The 27,031-nt window shown below is 30.9% G+C and overlaps 1 protein-coding gene across 2 annotated transcripts in view; it reads right to left on the bottom strand.

Annotated features, from left to right (window-relative positions):
- LOC143045545 (uncharacterized) overlaps positions 1-25,050 on the bottom strand; it is a 30,113-nt gene extending 5,063 nt beyond the window's left edge. The window contains exons 1-9 of one of the 2 annotated variants that reach the window (XM_076218125.1): positions 24,893-25,049; positions 16,370-16,561; positions 14,960-15,048; positions 14,043-14,163; positions 11,467-11,580; positions 9,234-9,404; positions 7,596-7,742; positions 6,749-6,842; positions 3,761-4,255 (exon numbers count right to left, since the gene is read on the bottom strand). In XM_076218125.1, the coding sequence (XP_076074240.1) occupies positions 3,955-4,255; positions 6,749-6,842; positions 7,596-7,742; positions 9,234-9,404; positions 11,467-11,580; positions 14,043-14,163; positions 14,960-15,048; positions 16,370-16,561; positions 24,893-24,959 (1,296 nt within the window). In that variant the 5' untranslated portion in view covers positions 24,960-25,049 and the 3' untranslated portion in view covers positions 3,761-3,954. Of the gene's footprint in view, positions 1-3,760; positions 4,256-6,748; positions 6,843-7,595; positions 7,743-9,233; positions 9,405-11,466; positions 11,581-14,042; positions 14,164-14,959; positions 15,049-16,369; positions 16,562-24,892 lie in introns of those variants that run through there. The other variant, XM_076218126.1, reaches the window with a different exon arrangement.
- Between the last annotated feature and the right edge of the window lie 1,981 nt (positions 25,051-27,031).

Raw genomic sequence — 27,031 nt, 5'->3', positions numbered from 1 at the left:
TTTCATAAAAATAGAAATAGTAGTTGGTATAATTGGCCCATAAGGCTTGATAAGCTGATTACTTTTAATATTAAGACTTTTCATATAGGAATAAACAGCTGATTTCTAACCTAACCATGTGACAGTACTATGGTTAACTGATGGAAACAAATGATACAGTCATGAAATTGAATAATTGTAATAGCACGACCAGAACAATACAAGACAGAGTTGTAAACAAAACATACGAATTTTTAATCACAATGCACAAATAAGGAACCGTATTTATTCATCTAAAATGAACGCTTGCGTTAAACAATGGAAATTTACAATGTATATTTATATAAACGATCAAGCATGTAATATATAAAAAAAAAATGACAAAACTAAAGTCATTTGAACGAAAAAACAAAAGGCCTGCACAATAAACAATAAACGGAAACCAAATATACAGACAGCAACTAACGACAACTACTGGACTAAAAGCTACTAACTTTAAACAGACACAAACAGCTAATAGTCACTGAATAAATCAAAAGTGTGTCTTTATAATTACCTAAGAGCACATTCAACAGAAGATGTTTCAGCACATTTTAGACATTATCATGACAACAACAAAGAATTTTATCTCATGAAAACTATTAAAGTTCAGCACAACCACAAAAAAAGCTTTGTTAATTGGACAGTTAGTCGGACGGTCTACGGAAACACTTAATGCCCCTTCAACTATTGGCAGGGGCATTAAAATACTTATGTACATATTTAATAGCACAACGTGAAATAAATATCTCAAAACCTTTATGCCAAAAAATACCGAATATAACAGGATATGTAAGAACTGCATTATAAATTTGGTAGAAGATGAGGTACATTTTTTTATTAAACTGTCCAAAATTTTATCATTGAAGGAAGGGGTTAGTCTACAATTGCTTAGATAAAACATTACTATCACTGCACATAATTCCAAGTTTACGTGGTTGTTTAGTAATGGAGAAACTGATGTATGCAATAGTATTGCAAAATACCTTTTTTCTTTGTTTATTCAATATAAAATTCAAAGTTATCCGTAAAATATCCTTTCTTCAATTATTCATATAAAAAAAATATGAAAATTATCTCGATCCAACCATTCTGATATTTTTCCAAAATTTAAAATTAGATTGAAACAGATGTAACATTTCTTATAAATAAAAAGTTTAGAGGCTCTGTAAAAGATGTACTTTAAATTTGATTGAAGGTGAACCACTATTGACTACTAGTTGTCAAGTATGCAATAAATAAAGAGAAATATCTTATGAAGATGTCAATAATAAGTCAAATATCTAAAATAAGGCAAAATTTATTTCATTATTTACTATTGATAAGTGTCCGTCAAGTACTTTAGGGAATTTAAAAGCGATCAAATGTCATGGTGTTAGTCGAAAAGTGAATTTATACATGTTCGTAATAATGATATTTATTAATTGCAACTCATTTTAGGCGTCAGGTCCGGTCTAAAAGGAAATGTTCATGTTTTTATGAGGTATAGAAATAAATGTTAGTCTTTTGGTATTGTAGACGAAACGCGCATCGGGCGAATATAACATTTCAATTCCGGTATATACGATGAGTGTATCTACAACCACTGGGACGATGCCACTGCTGATGGAGTTTTCATCCCCCGAGGGTAAAATCAGCCCAGTAGTCAGCACGTATATGTTGACATGAATATAAATTAACTGTTGAAACTTAGATTTTTTTAAATACTAAGGCTTTTCTTACTCATGCATAGATTACCTAAGCTGTTCTCAATTCTCTATAACCTCGTACTTTATTTGGCCTTTTTAACATTTTTTTATTCGAACGTCACTTGTGAGTCTTTTGTAGACGAAATGCGCGTCTGGTGCAAATATGAAATTTTGATGCTGATATCTATGATGAGTTTATTTATATGAGCATTAAATAATTAAAGTTTGGTATATACTTTTTCATCAGTTTTCAATTTCGATCTTCCACATCCGGCGCTCTTTACAATTGTATAGACCATAACATTGAAAGGTTTTGATACTCCTATTGACTCTGATTCATTTAGTGGAAAAAACAAGTAAGACTTTCACTGCAGAAGATTTTCATAAATAACGCATATTCAGTGATGTTCGATGCCAAACACAAAAACTTTTAAGAGCAGATATAATCGAACTCAACCAGAGTCAAACCCAAACCGGACAAGGAATCATAGCCATTAGCAAGGGATATAGGTTCATCAATTTCAAATAATTAAAGTTGTATCGCTGTAAACTTGATTTGATTAAATTACACAGCTTTTATTTAAACTTTTACAAGCCCACCCGCCTTTGCAAAATCACACTTTTTGTCAAATTTTAACTTTAACAAACGTATTTTGATTAAATCTCGCCAAAATCTTGGTAGAAACATAAAAACAGTTTAAAATAATAATTGCCATTTAAAAGGATAGGGGTAAAGGGGAGTGACTAGCGAGTGACCATGGCAACAATAATATGTTTTTTTTTTTGTAGTGGCGTTCATCATGAGCATTGACAGTTTAAGCTGTTATTATTTTAGGGTTTTTTTTGTAATGTGTTTATTGGCAAAAACTACATATATAAATAATCATAATAGGTAAGTCCATAGTACATCAGCAAAATCGAGACAAGTACATATTATTGATATTTTGAATCATTTGACAAGCTTGAAAGTAAATAATGATAATGTTAAAAAAAGAAAATCACAACGGGCAGCATGTATTGGGTATGCACTTTAACTACATAAAAGTTTACTTGTATAGTCATTCTATTAGTTGGAGCCAGGGTTTCCAGGAGAAGTTTTGCAATGGTTTATTTTTATCAAATTTGTCAATAAACAATTTTCTTTAAGATAGGTTTTAAACGACCGCAAAAATAAAAATAAATATTGGTCGTATATTGGTATCACGTTGTCGTCGTCGTCGTCAACGTCATCCGAAGACGGATGGTTTCCGGTACATAACTTAGGTATACGTTAATAGAAATCAATTAAATTTAAACAAAATGTTTATAACCATAAAAGGAAGGTTGTGATTGATTTTTGGGGTTCTGGTACCAAAGGTTTAGGAAAAAGGGGCACAAAGCAAGAATTTATCTAGTTTGAGGACAATAAATTGTGTATAAGTATTTTAATTGCTCTGAAATTGTACCATAATGTTTAATACCAAAAGTAGAAGATTGGGATTTATTTAAAGGGTTAAAAGGCAAATTGAATTGAGATTTATTTTGGAATACGGTAAAGTGGAAGGGGAAAAATGGGGGGGGGGGGGGTACAATTTTTCTCTTTTCAGATTTTAGAAATTATAAAAGAAACTTCTTCAAATATTTTTTTTAGGGTCATAATATTCAAAAGCATATATATATATATAGTGAATTGCTCAAAAGCAAAAATTTAAGTTCATTAAACCATATTTGTTCTGTGTCAGAAACCTTTGCTGTGGCAACTATTTAATCACAATCCAAATTCAGAACTGTATCCAGCTTGAGTAATGTGTCCTTTCTTGTTTAGGCTGCAGTTTAAGATTATCATTTGACTTCAACTAAACAAAACAGGTATGCTAAAAAAACAGACGGGTTTTTTTTAATTTAAACTAGACTTTTGTTATAACGTTTCATCTTTCTAAAACAGAATTTTAGATTCTTTAGGGAATTTATAATAAAAGGATTGGACAGTTCATGTTTGCTGGGAAAATGTGTTTGCTTTTTAATAGAATGATTGTGATGTTTCGGAAGCGGCATAAAAGATGACATAGTACCTATTGAAAATGAGGCAGTAGTTATTAAACACACTGCATAATTTAATTGAACATTATTATTAACAATTAAACAAAGTGCTATAGACTATAATAGCTTTGTCGAGACCAATAAAAAGCATACACAATGTAAATTTCAAAATATAAACAAATGCCAAGAAAATGTAGGTAACATCAAATCCATCAAATTGAAAATCTGATTATGAATAAGGGCTTTGATATGGATTTTCTACAGGATAAATTTGTTTTGTCTTTGGTGGGGTCATTGCTATACTTTCATATTCTGTTTCTGGTATAGATTTGATATTTTTAGGTAATACACTGTTGATAGGATCGCTGTATGTTACAGCTAACGAATAGTCAGAGTAGCTAGGTTTTGTGACATCAGTACTTTTATACATATGGTCTGAATTATCCTCCATAGGATTATCATATTCAGTGTATTCAGTGTCGTGGTCTTTAATAACTGATTCAAGGTACCTCAATTTTCTTTTTTTCACACTGAAAAAATAATAGTAAAGAGTAAAAAAACGACTTACAAATAGCTGATTATACACACAATAAATCAAGATATAACTAATGTATATTGATATAAATTATGTTCATTTCCTGAGTCATTCACTGAAACTTGAAGAAATAGAGATTACTCTTAGCAAAACTCCCTTTCTGTTCTTAATTGTTTTAAACGCACTATTTATGTTTAATGATAATTTCTTCTTAGTGTGTTCAATTCATCCCATTATCCCTTTTCTCTTACCCTGTCGACAAACCTCGTCTAACTATTTTCAAATTGTTTTTATTCACATATCATGTAATCGATGGATCTCAAGACACTTCAGTATACACTATATAGCTACTTTTATATCTTCCTTCATTTTAACACTTTTTGGACATTGAAGTCACTGATAATTCCCGCGTTCGGCGTACAAAATGATAAGCCTGGTATCTTTGATGAGGATTTCTATTCGTAAGTACAATAATTTGCAGATATTTACATGTATCAAAAATTAGAAGTATCCAAATTAGTGCAAATATGATACATTTGTTATCACTACCGTAATGTTGATACAAAGATTCATTGATTGACTGTGCTAAAAGTCATTTGAGAGTTTTCATGTAGCAAATAGTTTTCAAAACTAAAACCAGAAAATTTAAACGCCATGCAACTTAAGATCATAATCGGATTTCGTTTTTCATCCGTTACGAACAAACCAAAGAATGTGATAGAAATTAAAAGGTTTTGTGTGTAAATTGATAAAACCAAAGTCACTACGAACGAAACGAAAAAAACAAAACAAAAGTAAAATAACTACGCTTTTTATTGCTATTGCAAAGTCCCAAATAGACCTACAAAAAGAAGTAAAACATTCTCGCCTACCCCAAGTAACAGACCGATATGTGTCGATCATGCTTCCGCTGTGAACTCACGAATATAGCTGCGGGGTAATTTGACCAAATCATTTATAAATCTACCAAACAATCTCACAAAAATCTCAAAATTTGCTAGACATCTCAAATAGCAACCATTCAGGAAAAAAATTGGACATATTATAACTACATTTTGTGACTTTGCAGTAAAGTATTTGAGTAACATATGACTAACTATTTGAATAACAATTCCAAAGAAATACACTAAAATGAATAAAGTAGCACATACAAGTGAACTAAAAAATACTTGGGCGCATACACATCAAACATGGATACATTTTGGTAGCTTCCAAACAGCGTGAGGAAATTCTCTGTTAATATACCTATTATGTTTGTTTGTTTTGTACACACATCGTTGTCAATATAATGGAATGGAATGCGACTTTCATACAAGTGAGAAGTTAAGTTAGCTATAAAACCAGGTTTAAAACCCCATTTTCTACATTAGAAAATACCTGTACCAAGTCAGAAATATGACAGTTGTTGGAAATGAAATGTTTTGGTATGTTAATTTATCTGATAAATTCCCTATGTGCACCTGAAAGAAAATACACTTAAAGATATATAATAGCGCTTGTATTGCTGATTGAGTAATACTACAACTCAATAAGCATAAAGTTAACCCCAATTATATTGCAAATAGTAGAATTTTCAAGATTCACATTTCTGTTTTATTACGCCAAATAGTCAAAAGACAGAGGGGGAAAGAAAAATGTTGTAATATCCACTGAAAAACTATCCACCACAGAAAAAAATAATTAAATGTATGCATCATTCGATTACGGAACTGCTTTCAACAATTCGCAAATCCTTAATCGTACAGTAAGATATAAAAAGCCCTACATGACAAAATCATTTAAATGAGAAAACCAAAGACGTGTTTTATAAACAATAAACGAAAACCAAATATGACATACAGTAACTAACGACAACTACTTGACTAAAACTACTGACTTGATAAAGACACAAACAGTATTTAGTTACAGAGTAAATCAATGGTGTGTCGATATAACAAGCTAAGAGCACATTCAATAGAAGATGTTATAGCACAATTTAGACATGAGCATGATAACATCAAAGAATTTTATCTCATGAAAACTATTAAAAAATTAGCACAACCAGATAAAGCGTTTTTAGTTAGAGCATTCAAATTATATTAGATTTCAACCCTTCTACTTATATTGTTAAATTTACTTACAGAATTACTATCTATCAAAGACAAATATTGTTAAGTAGTTACATGGTTATAAGCTTAAATTGATAAACATCTATTTAAACGTTATAAAAATAAGCATAATGATGATTGTATGAATAGAGCAAGAGATACATGTCTGAGGCAGTGAAAAAGACATCAACCCATGATTGCTGACATTTTAAGTGACTCATTTTTAAATGTTTTTTATATATATTTTTGTTGAATTATATATGGCACTTATAAACAAATTGTTCAAATAAATAAATCATTCACACAAAATGTCCTTTCGATATCGTTAAATGTCAATCAAAGGTATGTAAAAAGTTGGGGGTTATATTAGCAAATATTCTGGTTTTCTGTATCTTACTTACTTTCTGCGTTTAAAAATGATAAAAAATATAACCATGGCAATTACAGCTAAAACACCAACACAACAGCCAACTATTAAGCCTAATGGCGAAGAATCTGCAATAAATAGCAAATAATGCATTACCATCTTTTTAAGACCACAGTACACCGGCCTATACAATATATTAAACTGTATGACTAGTTTGAGCCTTTATCTTCATTCGAAAAGTTAAAGGTAGCAGTCGGTTTTTTTCATAATTGTTGCATACATATATTGATTTGATTTATGCTTTCACTTGGTAAATTCCATAAATAGCTATCTGTTTAGTTGTCGTTTCAGTCCTTGCACTATTTTTTACAGGATTTCACATGTTTACTTTGGAAAGTCCCATTTGTTCGTGTCTTACTGCATTATTAATGACACATTTGTTTTTAAATGTACCAGTGATGAGTTTGCACTTTGATCGATTTTACCTTTCCATTGAACTATTGTGTTCCTTTCTAACTTCCTCCGAGCTAAGATATGCATTAATTGTTATCAAAGGTACCAGGATTATAATTTAGTACGCCAGACGCGCGTTTCGTCTATATAAGACTCATTAGTGACGCTCATATCAAAATATTTATAAGGCCAAACAAGTACAAAGTTAAAGAGCATTGAGGATCCAATATTCCAAAAAGTTTTGCCAAATACGGCTAAGGTAATATATGCCTTGGATAAGAAAATCCTTAGTTTTTCGAAAAATTCAAAGTTTTACTAACAGGAAATTTATAAAAATAACCACATTATTGACTACTAGGCTGGTGATAGCATCGGAGACGAAACGTCCTTTAACCTTGTTTAACATTAAATTGAATTTAAAAGATTACCGTCATTCGCTGTTGTATTCTGATGATCTCTGTGGAGTTTATGTATGTGACACAATGTAGCCAATTGGTCTGTACAAAACCGGGATACGAGTGATACTGATCCGTTCGGAAAAATGGTAATGGCAGCACAAACATCTTTGTCGCCACCTGCAATAAAGAAATTTATTTGACATTATTTTTTAAAAAATTCATGTTAACGTGCAAAGGATGTCGGTGATTATTATATTGCTCGTATCAGTTGTTCTCTAACTGATTTAGTTTTAGAGATAATACCGAAACACTGCAATCCCTTATCTAAAAAATATGTTATCCTACATAATGTCAGTAATATTTGATGACAGATCAAAATTTTGAATGCATTATAAACCAGACTTACATGCACACAATATTTGAAAAAAAACATTTAGTGGTTTTGTGTAAGAAATGTTTTAACAAGGTTATGTTGACAACGTTTAACTTTCTAGATATTTCTTGTACGGAATTGTGTTGTTTGAATTCTATTTACGTTTTATTATCCCACTTATCTAAATTAAAAGGTTTACGGTTCAGGTTTTAAAAACGTTTACCCACATCCTGTTCATTTTATATATAATATATAAGTGTCATATTTTTTAAATGTCTTATCTTTTAAATGTCTTATGTCATATGGTATTTACACCTGTCATTGTAGTGTGCAATTCGGTATACGAATCTCCTTTGATAAAAGTAGCACTTGTTTTGTCGAACTACTTTGGTGCTGTAATTTTATTTATTTAAATCTTTATTACAGCAGCCAAAACTCAAATATTGCTTTAATAGATTTGTCAGTTAAGAGCAACGCAGTTTCAAATTTTTGGTAAAAGATAAATGTTGTCATTCAATCTAATCATTTTTACTTATTAACGATTTAAGGAGCAGAGGATCCATGAACACCTTAGGTAGACTGCTGCTTCATAAGATTACAAAGGTCATTTTCAGTAACAACTAACCCAGTTGTTTCAAAGTAGTTTTTTTTTTTATAAAGTTGCAACGAAGGGTTTTCAGATCATACTCGATTTTAAAAGATTTTCTTTTGGTCTGTCAAAATGTATATTCTCGACTTTTCCATATATTGTTTTTCTTATAAATTTCAAGGTAATTGAAAACAATTTTGCTATTTTGTTAAATGCATTTGGTTTGCGTCAGAAAATATCCTTTGATTGTTCTAAAATAAGTCATATCTCATATTTGCAATTGTTGATTTTGTTACTCTTTCATTTAGCAGACTCAATAAAATGCAATCTGTTATCACATAGTACCACTCTAAAAAGTATCAAATAATTTTACACAAGTAAGTGTATGCGATCGGAAATATCTTTTACGTTCAATCTGCAATTGACAATCTATCTAACTTTTAAAAGATTAAAGTTTTCTTCAAATAAAAAAAAAATAGATTCACAGATTCACTTATGATCGAACGATAAACTAGAAATATAAATGTTATCGTCAGCACAATAGAACATTTAATTTTTCATTGGCAGGACCGAACTTATCATTGATTTACATATTGTATCATCAAGCTGATAGTTAAAAATGTATAGTTCTTCTTTTATATTTAAAGTAGTAATGTATAAATGCTTCATATATTTTATTTTTGTTCTTATGATAATCTACAGTTACCTATTCCCCAAGAAATCTTTTTTCGACGAAAAAAAGATACCCAATACTTGGTTCCATCTTTGAATTCATTTCCAAGTATTTTTGTTTTCTTTAACAAGTGTTTGTTCTTTTTTGAACATGTTTGCTCTGCTACAAGCCACGAAGTGTTCATTGCATTGGATGAAGGGTTATCTGAAAATTAGAAAAAAATATCAACCTATTATATATATTGACACAATGAAGTGTTTGATTTACCTGAAATAATAAGCAATGGTTTTATTAGGTATCCAATTATTCATTTATATTATGATCACATATTTGTTATTCATAAACACATACAAAAAAGTAATCAGCTTATTTTTACAAATTTGACAGTAGAGATAAAAGGTAAAACAAAACCTGCTGAAATCCTACAAATCCAATAGTGTTTCCAAATTATTAAGGTGACTGCTTTTTAAACTATTTTAGACTTTCTGAGATTACCTCTGGTAAATTCTTGTCAAAGTAATGTATACTTGCTGTGTACAATTGCATTCAATTTTTATGTTATATGCTTAGTTTGAATAATAAACAATGGATGACTGACATGCTAGGAAAACACTTATATTCTCCAATTTACCGAAAGGTAAAACCAGCTGTGGACTTGTATAAATGAAACCTAAATTCGAGTTGTTGACGAGCAGTGTTTAACAAGATCAATCAATAACTTTAGAGTTCGATGCATATCCGTCAAAAACTTTTGTGGTTTAAGTGAACATCATTCGTGCGTTTAAGGGCATCGTCACTTCCGTTCCCATATTGCGCGTGTTGGGAAAATATGAAGGTCATCGCAAGAATTATGCAGCAAATTAAATTCTTATAGTTGACCATGAGCACTGCTGTCATTAGGAAATTGTAATCCGAAGCACTTTTCAAGGCGTATTCATCGTGTGCTGGTTAGCCCTTTTTATTGACTTCTATATATAATATAAATATATTAGTCAACATGCCCAAAACCATTGTCAATCAATTCGTTATAAAAGAAATTGCTTTAAATTGTGATTTGTACTTTTTCGTTTATTTTCTCGAAACTTATATATAATAGATAGATATAAATTTTAAAAAGCAAAAATAATCATTAGAACAAAATCTACAAATACGTCAACATAACTGAAAAATAAATATTATCATTTTACGAAGATGTTTAATTCAAAAAGGGTCTGTTGTCGAAGATGTAGGTAAGCGACACAGACTTATTAGAGCCTGTAGTTCTTCTCTTCGTTAAGGTTGAGTCAATTTGATATGTTTTTGTAATGCTTTACAAATGTATCAAAGAAGGCTATATTGTCATAGTTAAATCATATTTTATTGATTCATTTTGTTGAAATTTAGCGAGCATTTGATATTTGTATTTTCCTTATGTATAGCCATGGTTTTATACTAATGGTAATGGTTCAATGACAGTGTGAAAGTTGTCAGTAAAAGTGTAGGGAGATTTTTCCATTTATTTTGTTTGATTCATTTGTATATATGGAAATATGAATAAAATAGATAGACCATACTATTCAATGTGTACACAAAAAACACATAGTCAGGTGGTGATTGTAGTGGTATTATAAAATCCTGACAACTGAAAACAAATTATACATATATATTTAGTGGAGATCATGAAATGTCAAATGAACATCATTTAATGTCAAATTTAAATCATGTTATATCAAATGGAAGTCATGCAATGTTAAATGAACACCATAAAAATGTGATTGCATAATATAAAAGGCACATCATATGATTCTGTTCCTTGACATATTACCAAATAGAGTAAAATTCACACCAAATTGTAAAAGCACATCATATATTAAAATACACATATCGAGATAGTTTGGTATTTCACAAGATTGCTTGGGCGTACATTTTATACTGGCACATTGACTGTAGCGCATTCAAATCGACATTTCTGTTTTATTTCTAAGACTGATATCAATAAAAAAAATATGATACATTGATTTCTTATATTTTTTCTTATCGTGTTGTTTTATGAGCATAGCTTCAAAAAGAGGCTCAAAAGATACCAGAGGAACATTCAAACTCAAAAATCGAAAATAAATTGACAATGACATGGCTAAAAAGAAAAGAAAAGAAAAATAATAGTACACAAAACACAGCATAGAACAAATACAGACTAAGCAACACGAAACCCATCAAAAACTGGGGTTCTCTTAGGTGCTCCGGAAGGGTAAGCAGATCATGTTACACATATTATAGATAGTCTTACCTCCATCGCAAATAAAGTTTAACTTCACAGAACAATTTCTAGTTGTGAATATCCATTCTTTGATGGTTGATTCAAAATAGTATACATCACACAAATAATCTTCGTTTACAACATCTGTAATAAAGTTAAAAAAAAGTAAGAGGTTTAAGTAGCTTTAAAACTAGGATTAATCCACCGTTTTCTACATAAGAAAACGCCTGTACCAAGTCAGGAATAAGACAATTGTTATCATTTTTTATGTGTTTGAGCATTTGATTTTGCCATTTTATTAGGGACTTTCTGTTTTTAATTTTCCTCGGAGTTCAGTACTTTTGTTACTTTACTTTTTTGCAAATAAATCTACGATATGGTACAAATTTCGAAAATTGTCGAAAATAAAATGTTATTTCCAATTTATTTCGTATGAAATAATTAATCATCTTTGGATACAAGACTTTTTGTTATTTTGTTAAACGATATATCTAGCATTTCTATGTTATTAAACATCTAAAGTCTTTAACTTTATTGAAAGATGAAAAGCGTAACTTACAGTCTTTTCGTCTAAAAAAAACATACTATCTACGACAGGTTGCAAAGCAATGGTACTAAAATTGGCATGATAGGTAAGTTCGACAACACATAGTCCCCAAAGTCTTAATAGGAAATGAACAAACCTTAATACTTCATATATGCAGTGAATAATTACATGCTAGTACATACTGGAATAATTTATAAATGATGAAAAACATCATACAAATTGGATAATTATGTTTTTGTCATTTCAGATCCATTACTCGTAGAGAATATAACACGATCAATCATATGCGCAATTTATTTTAGGAAGGCGAGCGTAGCAACATTTCACGTAATATATTTTTCCTTTCTGAAACTTTAGATCTATTTTAGGCTCGTGAGGAAATCTCATTATAGATACATCTTTTTTTGGAACGAACCTTCTCAATTTTACACACTGAAATTCTGTCGAAATAAGGTTCTTTGCAAACATTTATAGTCGGCATCGTATCCTACATGTAAGTTATCCCTTTTTGAATTTACCTTGGAGTTTGGTACTTTTGTAATACTTTTTTTCTAAAGATTTTGACAATATAAGTAAAACAAATGGCTCTACATAAACTTGTGATATATAGTAGTCAACAAAAGAAACGACACACAAGTTTGAATTAAAATTTTCACAAAATAAAAAAAATAGAAAAAAATGTTTTATTATCCAATGAAAAACATTCATTTATAAAGCAAATGCTCAAGATTAAACGAATTTGACCAAATTGTAAAGTAAGAAGAAAAAAAACGAGTCATTGAGGGACCGTTCAATATTTATAATATGGTGCAAAATGGGACGGGGCAATCACATTTTTTGTGGAAATATTTGGATGGGCGAGAACTTTTTTTAATCATGTATAGTGGATGGGCCAGCACTTATTTTATAGGAAAAATTTTACTATCAATCTTATCGGTTTGAAGGAAATTTCTTTTGCTGACCCACAAAACATAAGGCACATGGTCTCACATTTAAAAATGTTTATAACTATTTTAAATCAACTTTGATGTTCATAACGCTCTACAGCTATCTCATTTATATATTGATCCTACAAAATGCCAGGGTGTTTGGTGGTTTGGTGTATTGCTGTCATTTTTATTGATTTAATAAATAGGTAAAAAAAAAGAAGCTAAAATTATCAGTCATCTTTATTTTTCATAAAAGGTCCTGATAAAATGAATCAAGAAACCAACGGTCTGATTTATGACAAAATATAAAACAATAAACGAAAAATAAATATGACAGACAGCAACAAACGACATCCATTGCATTGCATGTTCCTGGGTAAGAACGGTACATGAAGAATACGGTGAGAATAATCATGTTTGTTTCACCTCAACAACCCCCTTACCAGTGACGGTGGTAAAGCAGTAAAATTAAAAACTTGGTGTCGCTCGAATCAAAACGTTTGGCAGGCCAAATTAAATATGAAATACTTAAAATTCCGAAAGGTTGTGCGACTATGTCTATGTCGTTGAAGAAAAACACTTAGCGTTTCGAAAAATTTAACTTTTTATTAAAAGTAGATTGACAGAAAAATGAATATTTCAATGGTATTGAAAGTTTAAGAGAAGTATTGACTACTGGTTTGGAGATACCATTGGTTGAAAAATTTCTTTAAAATACCTTGTTTATACATGTAAATCAGTATTTTTCTTCAGAAGTATTATTTGTTGAAAGGCTTAGAACACTTGGGATATGCTACAATAGCTTTTTTTTCATAATTTGTCAAAAAAGATGTAGTGAAGATGTACAATGACAATGTGAATGCTACGCAGTCAATTAAACGTAATGTTTTACGCAACTAGAGTTTGGAGCATAATAAAAACGTAGCAACATATGTGTGTTGGAAGGGAAAATGTCGTGTTATGGAACATAATTTAGAAACTACAACGGTAATCCAATTATATGTAATAGACAGTATATATATAACCAAATTCTACACGTAAAAGTTGTAATTCAAATTGAGGTTACTTATTAGTTAATAATCACACATGTTATTATCACAAGTGTATATCGGACATATAGTTGAACTCACCTCTTTCATACACCACGCAGTTGTCTTCATAACATAGACCATTCTTGGGGTGTTTGCATGTTTTTGTCTTTGAAAGCCCAATGTCTACATGATTTTCGTTCAAACAGCTACAATAGTGTTCCTGTAAGTCAATTTGCAGTATATATACAGGCTAGATTTAAAACATACTATTCGTTATCTTGAACAACTTACACAAATACATATAACTTGTTATAGATATATACTAATGATTTTTGTACGTTTTCAATTCTATGGAGGGTATTTACATTGTTTATCAATTTCAAATACACGATTGTATAATATAGTAATAAGTCAAAAATAATAATACTAGATGATATTATTCTCTCAAAGAATATTTTAAAAATATTCAGTTTCTTTTTTTATACAAACTCAGACTATTTTATGTTTTTATAACGGATCTGATGGATCTGCAATTTATCGAAAAATTCACAGTGACTAATTTCAAAACCAAAATACATCAACTGTGTGTGTTAGCAACCTAAGTCCCATTTATAACAGTTTTTACCTAAAATTATACCAAAAGATTCAGAATAATTAGGTACATTAACCAAACTATTATAGAATTTTTTAAACCCAAATTGTCTTTCAATGCAATTTTTGAACCTCATTTTGACGTTATATAAGACTAAATTTCAATTCTTTTAGTTGTACAGTTTTCTCTCCTAGAGTAATTTGAGGTTTAAAATTTTAAAGGGCCTCTCGTAGAAACGAATGTCTGAAAGGCAAATATACAAATAACTTAAAGTGATTTACAACTTATGTTTTACGTCCAAATCTAAGGTTGAAGAAGTCAACATTTGATGTGAATTTAAATTTCTTTTCAATGATTCGCTATTGACAAATTCTATTTTTTTAATTTAACCAATGAAATATTTTACAAACGTACAAATACTCACATTGTAGCTGAAATATTTCTGACCATTACAATGACTATTACATTCCTCTAAACTTCCATTGTGGTCGTTCAAGCACACAGTACGAACTCCTTTAAAATCAGAGAAACAATTAATCAATGCTTAATATAAATTAAACATCATTTTAACATAATTATTCAATCTTAATATTTAACTTACTCTAACATAAATTTAAATGTGAAATGGGCTCTCGTGAAATCCATGAAGACGTGTCCTACTGTTCCGAATGTATCATCAGAACAGGAGTCGGTACTTCGGTATAAGATTTATGACAAACCGTTCTAAAATTGTATATATTTATAAATTAAGAATTATCAAGAAACTTAGGATTAAACTCTCTCGGGACCTTAGATAGATTTGGCTAATTTATTAGGTCTTTTTCAGTAATAAAGCTCTTCAATTGTTTCGGTTCTTATACATGTCTTTCGTTACATTTGTTGTTTTTATAGTGATTAAGATGATAACACAATGTTGACTGCTGTACCCCTATTTTTGACATTTTTACCTATTATGTCTGTTTGTTTTGTTCACGCATCGGTGACTATATAATGGAATTTGATGCGACTGTCATACAAGTGAGAGGTTTAGCTAGCTATAAAACCAGGTTCAATCCACCATTTTCTACATTTGAAAATGCCTGTACCAAGTCAGGAATATGACAGTTCTTGTCCATTCGTTTTTGATGCGTTTTGTTATTTGATTTTGCCATGTGATTATGTACTTTCCGAATTGATTTTCCTCTGAGTTCAGTATTTTTGTGATTTTACTTTTTTTTTCAAATATTATGTATCTTTTAATTGACTGAAATAATACTGATTGAATTCTTTCTAAATAGGTGACCTTTCATAACACGAGGGATGCCACATGTGGAGCAGGATCTTCTTACCCTCCGGAGATCACCCCACGTTTTTTGGTGGGGTTCGTGTTGCTAATAATCTTTAGTTTTCTATTTTGTGTCTTGTGTACTATATTTTTTCTGTTTGTCTTTGTCTTTTTTAGCCAAGGCGTTGACAGTTTATTTTCGATCTATGAGTTCGACTGTCCTCTGGTATCTTTCGCCCCTCTTGTATAGACAGCACATTAAATTGACGAAAAACATTATCTAAATTTGTCTTAAATTAAAATCATCAAATCTGCAATTCAAATCCAAAGATTCTTCTTATAAACTACATAATTCTGTTTTAATGATGTGAAATACTAAAAGAGTCATCGACTTCGTTTCTACGGTATACACCATTCATAAAAGTGAAACGTCATCGCGTATGACTGAGTTGTAGTCTGTAAAATGTCGATTTATTACAGTTTTCACTACCGAATAGGAAACAGAGTGGTTGATACACCTAGAACGAAGCTGGTGTCCATATATTATTATTGAATAATAGATAAACGCACCTAAAGGATTGATATTTCGTTCGAATCCTATACTGGCACCAACCCAAAAGGTTCCAGTCTCTGTGGTGTTTATGATAAGCTCGTGAACTGGATAATCTGCTACAAAATCGTTTCCAAACAGGTTGCAGTTAGTTGGGATATTATTATGGGTTGTAGAAGAATTGGAAATGTACACATCATCTTCAATAAATACTGAAAAAGTAATAATTCATTTTGAATATATTTTCTTTACAACATATGAATCCTTCAGTAGGAAATCTTACATAATTTACCCTGCACAAAACGTATATTAACCTACTGGCAATGATTTTCCGTTAACAGAAAAGTTGTGACAAAAACACGACTTCTCCAAATAATAACAATAAAATGTAAAAATCACAAAAATACAAAACTCCGAGGAAAATTCAAAACGGAAAGTCCCTATTCAAATGGAAAAATTCAAGTGCTCAAACACATTTAACGAATGGATAACAATTGTCATATGCTTGACTTGGTACAGGCATTTTCTTGTTTAGAAAATGCTGGATTTAACCTGGTTTTAGAGCTAGCGAAACCTCTTACTTGTATGATAGTCGCATCAAATTCCTTTAAATCGACACAATGTGTGAACAAAACACAAACATGATAGGTAAAAATATCAAAAATAGGGATACAACAGTCAAAATTGTGTTATAATCCTAATCACTATAAAAACAATCAAATATGTAACAAAGAAGCACAAAAAGGCATATAGACAAAGCACATTAACAAATATGAAAGACAAGAATACTAAAATTTACAATATTCTAATAACACAATGTCAACGGGATGCATAAGTACATAGCCACGTAATATGTATCAAAGAAAAATAAAAAAAAAGGCATATACACAAAGCACATTAGAAAAGAATGAAAGACAAGAATGCAAAAATGATCATAGAACAACAACTCGATGACGGGATGTATAAGTACACAGCTACGTCAAATGGATATCACCAAAAAGACAGACTAAACAGTGGACGTAATATAATAATGACAAATAGAAGAATACTATAACGCGTTATTAAGATGATTAACAACGTCAGAATCCAGAATATATACTTCAAGACCATCTTGTATTAATTATTTGTGAAGTTGATACTGAATATTTATCAACAAGGTCTTAAAAGCCCGATCTCCAAAACAATACTGATTATCAAACTTATACAAACAATTGATGAATGGGAACCTTTATTCAAATTTGAGGAGAATCGCGTTAAAGAAAATGTTATCCTGGCTTTATGAGTTGCTTTTGGGTTAATTTGAAAAGTGTCCCTCCCGATTTTTTGTCTTTCAAATAGCAAACTCATCCAAGGATTCGTTGAATGGAAATCTTCCTCCAAAATAATGAATTTGAAGAGGATCCGCTAACGATCGAAGGCGATATCCTGGGAAAAAAATAATAATGGATATGTTTTACAAATGTTCCACTCGAAAAGGTTCAGGTTTTTCCGATTATCAAACTAATCCGATGTTTTGCCGATTGTAAACCCTCTTTGAAGCGGATCATAAAAACATGGGCGCTATTCTGGCAAGATCAATGTGACGACGGAATGTCGAGCTGGACAAGCACGCTATAGCCTGACCCTCAACTTCGCTGTTTGGTACATATGAATATTCAAAGGAATATGCAAACGAAACATTGTTTTAAAGCCTCTTGGTTTTTTCAAGTGTTTTGGTTGATTGATTAATGTTACCTTTCAAATGACCTAAAGTCACTTAGCATTACGACATGAGTTAAAATCTGCAATAATGGCACGTTGCTTTTAATCTATTGGTAAGTGCATGTAACTGTATCAAATGTAAGTACTGGTATTATAATAATGTTATCCACCAGATTAAACTGGTTGCCGTAATGTTAAGAAATATAATGGTTAGTATATTGCATCAATCAAGGAGATGTGGTATGAGTGCCAATGAGACAAATCTCCATCGGAAGTCACAATTTGAAAAAGTAAACCTTTATAGGTCTTTAAACTCACCAAACAGCAAGCTATAAAGGGCCCCAAAAATGACCAATGTAAAAACTATTCAAACAGGAAAACCAACGGTCTAATCTAGAAAAAAAACGAGAAACGAGAAACACTTTTTAACCACATAAAAAAACGACAACCACTGAACATCAGGTTTCTGACAGCTGCAAACAAATGTAGTGTGTTTAAACGTTTTAATATGTAGCAACCTTCACCCTTACCTTCAACAATAGTGTAAAATCACAACAAAGAAAGACACACTATAAAATATTCATTGAAATGGCTTAACTTGATCAAACGACATATTAACACAAACAATTGAACATACACTGAACGAATAAATTTGAACTATGACACAATGCAAATTCAAAATCAATAAAATAAATGGTGATATGTATTACAATATCATAAAGACAATCATAACCTTTGACGAAATGCCTTTAAATAAAATAATGTACACAGGTACATGAAAATAATTTTGTTGTCAGATATACAGTAATGGAGATCGGGAATATTTTTTATAAAATAAACGATTTTGGTGTTCATAGTACGAGAACAGAAGTGAAAATTCATACCAAACACTAATCAAAGCTGGTATATATTAACGAAAGAAAGACGAGATATAACGCTTAATAATTCGACATCAAATTACCAAAAAGAATTACAAATTGTATCAACAGGTCGAATTCAAACGAAGGAACGGTTTTAGAGTAGTCGGCAGTTACTGAAAGCTAAAAAACAACTTATAAAAAAAATCCTGCACCAGAGACAGAACTCAAATAAAACCTATCTCAGGGGTTTAGTATTTAGTATCTTCATGTCCAGTGAACAATGTTTATTCAATATTGTCAACATCGCGATATCTACAATGTTAACACGATATCGTGTCAATATCATTTACATTGTTTGAACCTTTAAATGTGTTTACATCGTTAACATCGCGCTTTATACAATGTTGAAAAGATATCGTGTTAACATCATTCACATCGCGATGTTTACAATGTTAACACGATGTCGTGTCAAAATCTTTTACATTGTTTGAACTCTAATATATTGTTTACATCGTTGGCATCATTAACATCGCGCTGTATACAATGTTGAAAAGATAGTGTTAACATAGTTCACATCGTGATGTTTACAATGTTAACACGATGTCGTGTCAACATCTTTTACATCGTTTGAAATCTTATATATTGTTTACATCGTTGACATCGTTAACCTCGTTCACATCGCGATGTTTACAATGTTAACATGATGTCGTGTCAACATTGTTTACATCTTTTGAACTCTTATATATTGTTTACATCGTTTACAGTGTTAACATCGCGCGATGTATACAATGTTGAAAAGATGTCGTGTTAACATCTTTCACATCAAGATGTTCATAATATTAAAACGATGTCGTGTCAACATTATTTACATTGTTTGAACTCTTATATATTGTTAACATCGTTGACATCGTTAACCTCGTTCACATCGTGATGTTTTCAATGTTAACACGATGTCGTGTCAACGTTGTTTACATCGTTTGAACTCTTATATATTGTTTACATCGTTGACAGTGTTAACATCGCGCGATGTATACAATGTTGAAAAGATACCGCGTTAACATCGTTCACATCAAGATGTACACAATATTAAAACGATGTCGTGTCAACATTGTTTACATTGTTTGAACTCTTATATATTGTTTACATCGTTGACATGGTTAACATGGCGATGTTTACAATGTTGAAATGATATCTTGTTTGCATTGGTTACATTGCTATATTAACAATGTTCAAAACACTATTTTGCGATAAGACGTGTCACGGTACTTGTCTATCCCAAATTCATGTATTTGGTTTTGATGTTATATTTGTTATTCTCGTGGGATTTTGTCTCATGCTTGGTCCGTTTCTGTGTGTGTTACATTGTAGTGTTGTGTCGTTGTTCTCTTATATTTATGCGTTTCCCTCAGTTTTAGTTTGTTACCCCGATTTTGTTTTTGTCCATGGATTTATGAGTTTGAACAGCGGTATACTACTGTTGCCTTTATTTGTGTCAAGTTAGAGTTATAAAATCATATTTTGTTGTTGTTGTTTAAAATAATAGCGAAAGATAATTACACAAAAACAAAAACACAATACTGTCAATATCACGATGTATACGATGATAACGATATTAACAGAAAGGTACAGAGTTGATATACAACATTGTTTAAAATGTGATGTATACAATATGCACGACGTAAACAGAAAGGTAAAGACTTTGAATAAAACATAAAACATAATGCTTATTGACACGATATTGTCAACATCATAGCACAATGCATACGATGTGAACGATGTACGCATAAAGGTAAAGACTATGTTCACAACATTTATACGATGTTGACGATGTTAACGATGTAAACACGATATTGTCAACATCACTATGTATACGATGTTAACGATGTAAACAGAAAGGTAGAAGGTTGATATACAACATAAACACGATGTTTACACGATTGTGTTAAAATTGCGATGAATATAATGTGAACGATGTTAACAGAAAGGTAAAGACTTTAAATAAAACATAAACACGATGTTGACACGATATTTTCAACATCACGATGCATACAATGTTAACGCTGAAACACAAAGTTAAAGGCTGTGTTCACAACATTTATACGATGTTGACGATGCGAACACAATAATGTCAACATCACGATGTATACGATGTTAACGATGTACACAGAAAGGTAGAACATACGATGTAAACATGATATTGTTAACATTGCGATGTATTCAACGATATTGTCAACATCACAATGTATACGTTGTGAACGATGTAACATGATATTGTTAACATTGCGATGTATTCAATGTAATCAGAAAGGTATAGACTCTGCATACAATATAAACACTATGTTGACACGATATTGTCAACATCACAATGTATACGTTGTGAACGATGTAAACAGAAAGGTATAGGCTCTATATTATACAACATTTTTACGATGTTGACACGATATTGTCAACATCATGGTGTATACGATGTGAAGTAGAACGGTGCGAACACGAAGGTATAGAACATATAGATAGGATACAATGTAAACACAATAACATCATAAAGGAGAAGGTTCAGTAAGACCCCTTTTTGGCCCCAAAATATAGCAGTTTTACAAAATTGTCTAAATGTAATCTTTTAGATATTTACTGGAAAGTAGAATGCTTCTGCTACATAAATATGGGCTGTTCTTGACAATACAATGTACATATATCGGTTACTAGCATCATTAAGTCATGCTAAATTACTTAAATCTTCACAATTTTAGCATTTTAGTTTTTTAGACCGTTTCCGTCTTAAATGAAAGTGGCCGCATTCATGTTCATTCATAATATTGAAATGTAAGTTTTATTTGGTGATAATACATAACATATATAAAGGTTGAGGATGAACACGGATGCGGCCACTTTCCTTTTTGACAAAAACCATCTGAAAAGTGACGTTTTTTGGCATATTTGATGGATTTTTCATATTTAAGCTCGAGTTGGAGCGTTTTTAATGACTAAATTAGTTCAAATTTCCCCCAAAAACCTATTGAATCAATTGAAATAGACACTTAAGTGTTTAAAAAGTGTTCAAAATCTTTCGTTAGATGAACTTGAAATTCGAGGCCAAAAGCGGCCCTTACCGGACCTACTCCTTTGACACTGCGATGTTGACAATATCGACAAAACATCGTGCACTGGACATACTTCGGACAGTCAAAGAAGACATGACTTGTGCAATGCCAAAAATAAAAGTATCGACAGGCAGTAGGAATTAACCTTTAAATAAATAAGTATTATGTAATACATAGATATAGTAATCTCTTTATAGAAAATGAACGTGGATGTGTATTGATACATACAAAAAAAAAACTTTGAAAAGAATACAAATTTCGTAATGTTTTAATTTGCTGACTACAAAATCGGTAATTGGGCCAATGTAAACTATATTCATAGATCTCACTATAACATTTGTAAGATATAATAAGCCTATATATGATAGAAACCAGGTAAAAAAACAAAATGAACTAAAAGACATAACCTTCTGAGGATAACTGGTGTCATAAACAACAATCCTTTTAAATAGATGTCTCAAAATTTGGCACGTTCCTTGCATTAAAATTTCGGATAAGTACAATTTGAATTACATAAGTGACTTATATTCAAAAGTGATATTTTTTTTTGCATAAAGACATTCACATTCTTGCCAAAAATTTCACGGAATTTATTGCAAGTAGAAAGATTCAAAATATAAGAGCATTCCTGTCTTCGAAAACAGTTTTATGCTAAAACAACAGAGTTGTATGACTTCAATCCAGAGACACTTCTATGTTATCAGCGATAATCGGAATTCTGCTTAATTTAATATTTTATACAAAAAAATTGTTTAAAAGTGACGAATATTAAAAGGAACGCATTTTTTTCTCGACCATCCAGATATAATAAGCAAGATTTAAAAGTCCACATTGTACAACTATAATTAATAAGTATTGTAAAAAGCATGTCAATTTTTTTTTTCCTGTTACAAAATGTTAAAAATTATTATAAATTAAAGAATGTATCTCCCTCATGCAAAGCTCTGACTTCTTTCTCGGATTTGGCTATACTTTTTGGAACTTTTGGATTATAGCTCTACATCTTTTATATAAGCTTTGGATTTTACATATTTTGGCCACAAGCATCACTGAAGAGACATTATTTGTCGAAATGCGCATATGGTGCAGAAAAATTGATACCGTTAATGTCAATATTATCAATAATGGATTTAATAATGTCGATAAATTCATCACATAGTTCTAGGTTTAAACATCAAATCACGGCAACTTGTTTCTGACCGTGCGTTTTTTTTTTTCTATATGTACATAGTTTTCAGAAAATATCAAATTAGATTGCTCTGTTGAAAATGCACGTAACCAGTAGCTTAAACTTTCTGAAAATGCCCCTGACAAGTAACTTTGGTCGTGTTGTTTTCTCTATGACATAATCCTCATTTCCATTCTTAATTTAACCATGAACATATATTTGTGTATATATTCGTACTTTATAGTAAAAACATATATTATAGTTATAAATTGAATGATGTAATCTCAATTGTCAAGTTTAATAAAAGTAAATGGCTGGGAGAGAGTGGGAAGAACAGTACGGAAACGGAAACATGAAATCCCGGAAGTAACGTTAAAATATACATGCATTTATCAGAATTGACTATTTTAAAATTCTTACAATAGATAATGACTCGTAGGGAAATGAAAGTGAAGCAGGGACGTCCGCTCTCGAGTTGACACGTTAAATCACTATTTACGACCTCATTTTCTAAATGTAGTATTTTCGTAAGAATATATTTTTTCAACTCTGTCTTTTAATTTCTTTGTTTGCCTTATTTTTTCCATATCCCATATTTTTAGTTTTTTTTATACCACCAAGTTGAATTACAAGCTGAATGTTACCTTATCGTCTTATTTCAACTTTTATCTTAATACTTAAACAATTATTTTCCATGTCCTACGAATTGCTCAAAACATACATTATGTGAAATGTTCTTGTAATTTTTTTTAGAGAAATTATATCTAACACAACATTGACGGACTATTATTATTATATTTGACCGGAACACTAGCTCGTGGTTCAGAGAGGAGACAGACACTCAAGAAAGATTTTGGATACAAAAGTTGAAAACGTTGGCACAAAAGGTGGTAGTTGAAATCATGCGGTACTAGATGTGATGCTTTATTTTGAAGATGCACAAATAGTTCTAAATACGCATTCTTGGCGGTTGTTATCCGAGATATTTGTGTAATTTTGTATTTTATTTTTTTTTCATATCTATATATCATTTGTTGAATTGTAGACTTTTTAAACGTATAGATATAGATACTTCGAAAAATATATATCGTGTGAAATATAAAATTAATATTTTTGAAATAGCAAAGTGCAATCGACTTTTTCTTCCCTATATGTTGAAAATTCACTTGATAAACTTGACGTGTTCAAAGTTCGCACTCCTTGAATGCACACGCGTACATAGTTTACATACATATCCTCAACGTGTAACTAAGGTTAATGTGTAAGCTGCTGTTTCATTGACGTAAACTCCACACCTCCATTTTTTCATTCATATCTGATTGCTTTTCGCCGCATCGGCACATTTACAATTGTGCGTTGACTGCTTAATCAATATAATAATATTTAACTGAAACAATTTATATGTTGAATTAAATGATTCGGCAATACAAAAAATACTAAGCATGTATGTAAAAGTATCAATCAACGTTTAAAATATAATACAAAAAAGAAGATGTCGTATGCTTACCAATGTAACACCTATCTATACAGCTTTCAACAACGAGCAACACCCATACCGTATAGTGACATATATATATAGCAAGCCCCGCGTAACACAATGTAAATATATAAACATATATACACCATTATAATCTCGCGGTTTTCAAATTGAAATGACAAATTGGAAAAAATACTACTGAAGGTACACAGATATGTATTAACAAATATGATAACTACCTTTATTGTCGTTTCTTGCGCTGGTGATCACTATCGTCAAAATAAACAAAAACAATGTTTCTACCATGTCTAACTGTATATAACTTAAATTTCTACTTTCCGGAAATTATTATTTACTCGATTATTTATTAGTGTGAAGTGTGGTTACTACATGATTAATTTAATCGTAAACAATGTGTAATAAGGAAACACATCACATGTGATTACCCACATGATTACTCTCGTTGAGAGGACTACACAACATGTATTAAGGCTTGGAATCAAACATTCTCGATTTCTCTCAGTACAAAATGTCTTTGTTCTTATTGAGCTATAATCTGGATTGTACGACTTTGTCCCCCGCAGAGCTATAGAAAAACAGTACATTAACGGGTGTTACACAGACTCTTTTTAAATGATACACGGACTCTTTTTAGTTGTTTCACGGACACTTTTTATGAATAGAATCACTCGTGCATGATCAGTGAGTTCATGGGCACTTTAACTTTCAATTAATAGACTTGAACTTTTTGGCTCACCGACTTATTTCCTGTCTTTGTATTGAACAAAATATTTACGTTAGCATCACTAAGGGATTAGACATTTAACTTCAAAAAGGGGGGGGGGGGGGTATGGTTTTCTCCTAAAAAGATATTTTGATCTCAAATTTTTTTGAGAAAAAAAATGTTATTGTCAAGCAGATGACAAATTAATGTTTTGCATGATTCCTGATTTTCCGAATACCGTAAATAGTGCTAATTTAAACCAAAAAAAATGGGTGATGGCGTTGAAAAGTAAATAGTTAATACACTCAAAAAGGAACATACCGGCCCTTTTATGAAGCAAAATATTCGATCAATAAATGTTTTCTTCAATACATAGATATGAATAGTATTTTGGACAATGCTGAAAGTAAAGAAATGATGATACTGGTCCGTGTAACACTTATCAATTCAAAGTTTTAAAAAGTTTTGAAATTTTAGATTTTTGGAATTTTGATCAAAGTTTTAAAATATCAAAATTTCAAATTGTGTAAAAGTTTTGAAATTTTGAAATTTTAACCAAATTATTAAAATATTAAAATTCTAAATATCGTTTTTAAATTTAATAGTTTAGAAATTTGATCAAACTTTTAAAATACTAAACCTAACGTGCAATTTTGATTTTTTCACTTTTTGAATGTTTGGTTTTTTAAACTTTTGATTAAAATATCAAAAATAGAAAAGGGGCAAAAAGAGGGGTACCTGTAAACTGGGAAACGAAATAAAAGTGAAACGAAACGAAACAGAATGAAATGAAAACATGCTGATACATAAAAGTTAATGTATAGAATAAAACCACAGGTACGGACAGTTCTATGAGGTGAAAAATAGGATGACAAAATAAATATTTCTCAAAAGAAGAGAATTCATTTTGAACCAAGACACACGGCTCTGATACTGACCATTTTACATGATGATTTACCCAGCACCCATATTTTAGGAGTAACAGTAAAAACTGATTAACTCGCAGTAGGTCAAATAGTATGGTTAGGCTGAGTATATATGTGTTTTCTGCTGGACTTTAAGCAATAAAATGGTTCAATACACGTTGTATTATCTTATTTGATTTCAACTTTTTCTTTTTTTCTCTACTATTTCTTACTTTCTGCAATCATGTCGGTAGATGAATAAATCTTTAATGATCATCTTTAACGTTTTAATCAGCAACAATTTCCTTTCTTTATTAATTATAAAAAAGAAGATGTGGTATGATTGCCAATGAGACAACTATCCACAAAAGGCCAACATGCCACAGACATTAACAACTATAGGTCACCGTACGGCCTTCAACAATGAACAAATCCCATACCGCATAGTCAGCTATAAATTGTAGGCCTTAGATATTTAGCTGATCCAGAAAAGCGCTTCGGTCGTAACTTTTAACGTTTTGTTTTCATTTTTTTATCGTTTGCATGACGATCGTATATTGCCTTGTATCAATAATTTCAGTTTAAAGTATTTGTACGGTAGGAAATCTGAATTCATGGTGTCCCAATGAGAGTTGTGGTATCTGGAATGTGGGAGGTTTTCGCTATCTTATTACGCCGAAATTAAGAGTAAAATCAATTATCGGTAGCCTGGAGTCAGGAAATTTTTATAAGGTTTCTACATAAACTCT

This window comes from Mytilus galloprovincialis, chromosome 9 (assembly GCF_965363235.1).
Source record: "Mytilus galloprovincialis chromosome 9, xbMytGall1.hap1.1, whole genome shotgun sequence".
NCBI lineage: Eukaryota > Metazoa > Mollusca > Bivalvia > Mytilida > Mytilidae > Mytilus > Mytilus galloprovincialis.
This window is presented reverse-complemented; position numbering and strand designations above follow the sequence as displayed.